The sequence below is a fragment of the Rhagoletis pomonella genome, unplaced genomic scaffold (genome assembly GCF_013731165.1).
Source record: "Rhagoletis pomonella isolate Grant_MI unplaced genomic scaffold, Rhpom_1.0 Rhpom_scaffold_05767, whole genome shotgun sequence".
Lineage (NCBI taxonomy): Eukaryota > Metazoa > Arthropoda > Insecta > Diptera > Tephritidae > Rhagoletis > Rhagoletis pomonella.
In genome coordinates this window covers 1-5,740 of record NW_023464307.1, presented here as the reverse complement: position 1 = coordinate 5,740, position 5,740 = coordinate 1, and the positions used below count along the sequence as shown (strand labels likewise).

Sequence of the window (5,740 nt, the reverse complement as noted above, 5' to 3'; positions counted from 1 at the left end):
GTATCATACTTGAGGTTACATTACCTCATATGAGGTTATGTACACATGTGAGTAAATTTTTAAATAATTGTTTATGCTGGAAAAAAATCTTTAGATTAATAATCGAAAAAATTTAAATCATATTTAAAAAATAGAAAAAAATAATGATTTAAGCAAGCCTATTTTAAAGGTTACCACCATTTTTTAACCGAAATTTTGTATTAACCAAAGTTCCCGTTTCAACTTTATTTACCGATTACAAGAGTTTTGTTGCCTGTGCAGTATATCGTCACCTGAAATGCAAAAAGACGTAACAACATCGTAAATGAAATGGAAAAAGTCGTGTCTAATATTTTAATTTTTTTCCATAAATTGATGTGGGGGAGTTGTAATTCGATGAAATCCATCATATAAATGAAGAAGTGAATTTTGAATTTTTATGAATAGTTATGACTTTTTGCATTTCAACGATGATGTTTGTTAGTCGTTTTGCTTTTCAGGTGACGATATATAGATCTTTTCTAACATTATTTCATTTGATAATACATTTACTATTTACTGATTTCATATTTCCATAAAATGATACGTAAATACATATTTTCTTTTTTAACTGTGAAATAAAAAAAAATTACATATTTCACTCTAATCGCATAGCTAAACAAACTTTTCATTGCCATTTGTTAAACAAATATTTACTAGTCACCACAAGTAAACAAACAAACTATTTTATTTCTCCCCTCTCCTACTATGCAGAGACTGACAAGATGCAAGGCGTGAAGCGTGTGGTGGTATTCTGCATATTGATCGTCATACTGCCCGCTACGCTGATTATCATTCCTCTCTATCTACGCCGCACCGTCTTCGCCGACGTTGTCTACCCTGTCGCCGAGTCGGATATCATTGAGATACGCGACGGCATATCATCGATCTTTTGTCAACAACATTCGCTAAGAATGGGTTCGAACTTCAATGCATTTCAATTGCGCAGCAAGCCCGAAGTCTCCACAAATCGCAAACATATTCGACTAAAGAAATCCATGACGCTTCCCGACGACACGCTCGAGTATTGGGGTTTCTATCTGCTAAAGGGCGCCAAGGTGCATCTCAAATTCTGTTCACGATATGATGGCTCGCGTATTCTGGTAGTAAAGGGCCAACGCAATTTGAATACCTGCGGACTGCTCGATCACAATCAGAATAAACTGGGTGCCAATTTTGCGCTGGGTCACGAGCAAGTGAAGGTTTTCTTCGAGGATATTAAAGAAATGGCAGACACCGTGCCTGCTGAGGAGTTGGCTGCTGAAAAGAAGACAGTCGATAATAATATGGAGGAGGAAAATCATGGTGGCGAGGATTCGAGTGAAGAAGCCGAAGAGGAGGCATTCCAGCGTGCTAAGATCGCGGCGGCCATGGAGGCAGCAGCGGCGCTAGCGATGTCGTCAAAGCTTGAAAGCAATAGTACATCCACGACAACGGCGAAACCCCCCAAAGTACGTGGCAAGAAGTTGAAAAAAGGCTCAGTTAGTTCGTTACGTAACCGAAGACTGCCGTCGAATGCACCTGCTACTGCGACAACGCCCAGGTTGGCAAAGGGCGGGCAATGGCATTCGACGCTTGAATCGAATGAAAGCACCGGTAGACGTCGACGTCGCAGCTCTTACTCCAACACCGCCGCTGCAGCAGACACGGCACACTTGAAGCAACATGACGAAGCGGTAAAGCAGCGGAAACAGGAAGTCTACGATCAGCTGTTCAAGCGGCGACGCACGAAACGCGAGCATGTCTACGATCGCAAATACAGTCATGGCGGCAATGCGGTAAACTTCACGGTCACTGATGAGTCGAACTCGGTCTCCAGCTTCGAAACTGGCCTCTTCAACTGCTACAATGGTGCCATATTGTTGGCCGAAGGTTTTCCACCATCCGCAGAATGCGTTAATGCGCATTTCCTAGAGAATGGTTCACATCGCATGCTCTCCAAGCATGAGATCACCGAAGACGGCTACTACTACTATATATTTTACAGCGACAACGATCTGGTGCGCAATGACATACACGCTATTTTCGATATTTACAAGCCAACATTTCAATACTCCAACCTGAGCGACTTGACGGGCTGCGTGAATGCGACGAATTGCACCTTTCCAATTGGGTTCCTCTCGGATGAGATTGTCGTGGTGGAAGTTCCGACGCGTGATGGAATCGAGCACGAGGAGGACGACATCACATACCTGATTTCAACATGTCATCCGCGCACGGCAGTCTATGCGATATTCCCGATTACGGTGTTGATATTAATACTGAGTTGCTCATTTTTATAGAAGCGACGGGTGGCAGCAAGTGGAAGCTGGAACAAAGAATATTGGAACTTGCGACGCTTAAATATAATTTAGATATTTTTTTAACTATTGTAAAAGATAATTAATAAATAATACTATTGGAGTAATATATATGAAATAAAGGTAAAGTTAAAATTAATTATATGCAAATAGAAACGTATAACAAAGTTATCATTAATATGAGCGCATACAAATAGGCCATAAAAGTGCGTGAACTACGCCGCCGTATCACAAAAACCACGAATAAGTTAATATAAATCTATGCAGTGACATGTATATCGTAAAAAAAATCGTATAGTAATAAGTAAAAGTGTAAATGTATTTTTCGAACATTTTTAACGGTGCGAGTAGTTTATGAAAAGTGTGCATTGTATTTTTTAACTAATTTTATATTGTACAATTAAGTAATTACGTATGTATGTACGCGTGTTGGAAAGAACGATGATAATAAATCTATTAGTGATACGGCGATTCGTTTTTTAAGTGTGGAAATAAAAAAGAAAAAACTTAATTTTTGTTTTAATGGAAGTATCAGTAATAAAGCAAATATTTTTTTATTTACATATGTATGTATCTATGTAAATACACACAAATTTACATAAGTGCATACCCTGTGGGGAAAATCTCTAGTTCTGAACTGGTGCGCTTCTAGTACATTTAGACCCAGTACTGGTTCGCGATAAATCTCTTTTGCATGCAAGCAACTGGCGAAATTAACATGGCGATGTCCTAGCAAGTGTCAATTGCCCCCCGCTGCATCCCTTCTTCGATAGTTCCGAACTAGTCCTAAATTCCATAGTTCCGAACCAGTTCTAATATCGACAGCCGAAAGAAAAAATAATCATGATTTTTCGATCTTTTTGGTTCTTCCGTGTGTGCGATTTTAAGTTATTTTGGAAGAAATCTGTTTTCAATTTGAAATTAAATTTGTTTGAATGATTGTAAGAAATGTACGTTTACATACCTTTAGCTGTTTGCAGAGGTACTCGCTGTTATTTCTTAGATTCCAGACGGCCCCAAGATGTTGAAATGTTAACAAAAATTTTAGTTTTGTATTACCAAGCTATGAAAAAGCATCTGCGAAGCACAGAATAGAAGCGTATTTGAACGAAAAAGCCGCCGAACACATATCTATGTAAAGTAAACAAGCCCCCCACTGTATCCCTTATTCGATAGTTCCGAAATAGTTCTAAATTCTACAAATAGGATATAGTTCGTTCTGCATCCCGTTTTCTATAGTTCCGAACCATTTCTTAATTCGTCACTTTAGATATAGACTTCTAGTGAAAAAAACTGAAAAAAATTTGTTTTTAAAAGTACCACTTTTCGCCGATTTTAGCTGGTGGGGATCTAGTTCCTATCGGGCTAGTTCATTTTTGGCGATAAAGACCTAGTACGAAACTAGAAATTTGATTCACTAGTCCGCTGTTTCCCTGCAGGGTATGTATGAGAATGAACGCTGGTAATTTTGCCAGTCAGCCAAGCATTACAGCTTTTTGTCACTATTCTTTTTTACCAGTCATAAAGATTTTTTAATTCGCTTTCTAACTGCTATTGCCGATTTTCAGTGGCCTAATTAACAACGATTCTTTCGACAAAAAGTTGCTCGATTTATGCTTAAATTTACAATAACCGCGCACAATAGCTTTGAAAATATTTTAACAGCACTTGATTGCTGGTAAATATGTATGTATGCTTTTATAAATGTTACAGCCGCTGTTTTGTGGACAATTGTGGCTTTAGCGTAATCCAGTGGATTCTTTGGATCACTGACTCGGTATCTCATTTATTATCGTTCCTAGTTTCCTGTTCAAAACACGCGCATTTTAGACGCTGAATAAAAGAAAAACAATGAAAAGTGTTGGCGGGCCAAAATGTAAGCTGAGTATATATTTACAAGTGTATATATGTATGTATGTAAGTACTATTGTAGTAAAATCGCAAGTCCGTTAACGACTTTTTAACCATGCCGTTATATGGGATGTGGGCGTGGTTATTGTCCGATTTTTAAAATTTTCGGCCGTTTAGTATGCTGTATCAAGACCAACAACTGTGCCAAGTTTGGAAGAAATTGGTGAAGCGGTTACCAAGATATACACATGTAACCATAAGTTGGCGTGGCTACGCCCATTTTCCAAAAATTTATAATATTCTTATTTGTCGTCTGAAAGTTATTGCAAATGTCAATTTTGAGTGAATTATCTTCAGTAGTTACTGAAATATCGCAGTTTTCGTATTTCTGGAAATTACCGTTATATGGGAAATGGGCGTGGTTACAGTCCGATTTCGCCCATTTTCAATACCAACCTACCTTGGATTAACGGAAACCTACATACCAAATTTCGTTGAGATATCTCAATTTTTGCTCGAGTTATCGTGTACACGGACGGACGGACAGACGGACAGACGGACGGACAGACAGACATGGCTTAATCGATTTCTCTATTCATTCTGAGCATTTATGTATACATTTGTCTATATCTATCTCGATTCGTTTTGGCTGTTACAAACAACCATTATGTGAACAAAATTAATATACCCTTGTGCACAAGTGCGCTCGGGTATAAAAATCTGACAATGCGAATAACGTCAAAATGAAAGAAATGCAAAATAGCGAAATGTCAAAACAGAAGAAATAGATGGCAGGCACGTGTTTAACGGTTTCGTGCAACAAAAAGAGTTGTTGTGTTGCGCCATTCAATATTTAAAAAATTTTAATGTGGTTAAATACGCTTTTTTATTAAGTTGAAAAAACTACATATTTCGCCAGCCAAAAAGTGCATAAATAAATATATAGCATCTTGCTATAAGATTTATTTATAAAAACGGTATATGCTTATGGCCTTATTCATAAAAAATAAAATAGATTTAAAGAGCTCTATACAGTAACATTAAAAAAAATAGATTTCTTTACTTTTTAGGAATTTTGGTATAACATTTAACTTAACTTTTTGTGCACCCATCTCTTTATCTGTTTATTATTCTCAAATTTTTCTTTTCCTTAATACTCATTTGACTGAGTTTTAATTACACCTGGTAAAAATCATGATATAAACATTAGAAAGTAAAACCATTCACTCAATTCGTCGGCCATGATTTTTTTCTGACGTTTGCAAACATTTTAAAATCATATAAAATTGAAAATCAAAAAATGAAATTGTTTACAATCGTTGTTGTTTGAGATTAAAAATGAGAATGTGTGTGTAAGCTTGAGTTCGAATTTTAAAATTATATTGCTGGCAAACGTCAGACTGTCTCTCAATTATTTTACCTTGTAATGTTTTTATCATGGTAAAAATCTAAATATTTTATAAGAAATTTGTTGACCGTTTTACAACGGCATTTAAAGCTTTTTTTTCAAATTGAAAATATTTCTAATATTTTTATTGAGCTTTGTACCACGATTGTTTATTAGGAAAAAT

The 5,740-nt window shown here is 36.7% G+C and overlaps 1 protein-coding gene across 1 annotated transcript; it reads left to right on the top strand.

Moving 5' to 3' along the window:
- Positions 1 to 732: 732 nt before the first annotated feature.
- LOC118755275 lies at positions 733 to 2,811 on the top strand (the record flags this gene model as incomplete). The annotated part of the gene is given in 1 exon segment (XM_036490122.1): positions 733 to 2,811. A coding segment is annotated over 1 exon segment (1,568 nt), but the record flags the coding sequence as incomplete, so codon positions are not given.
- Positions 2,812 to 5,740: the final 2,929 nt, after the last annotated feature.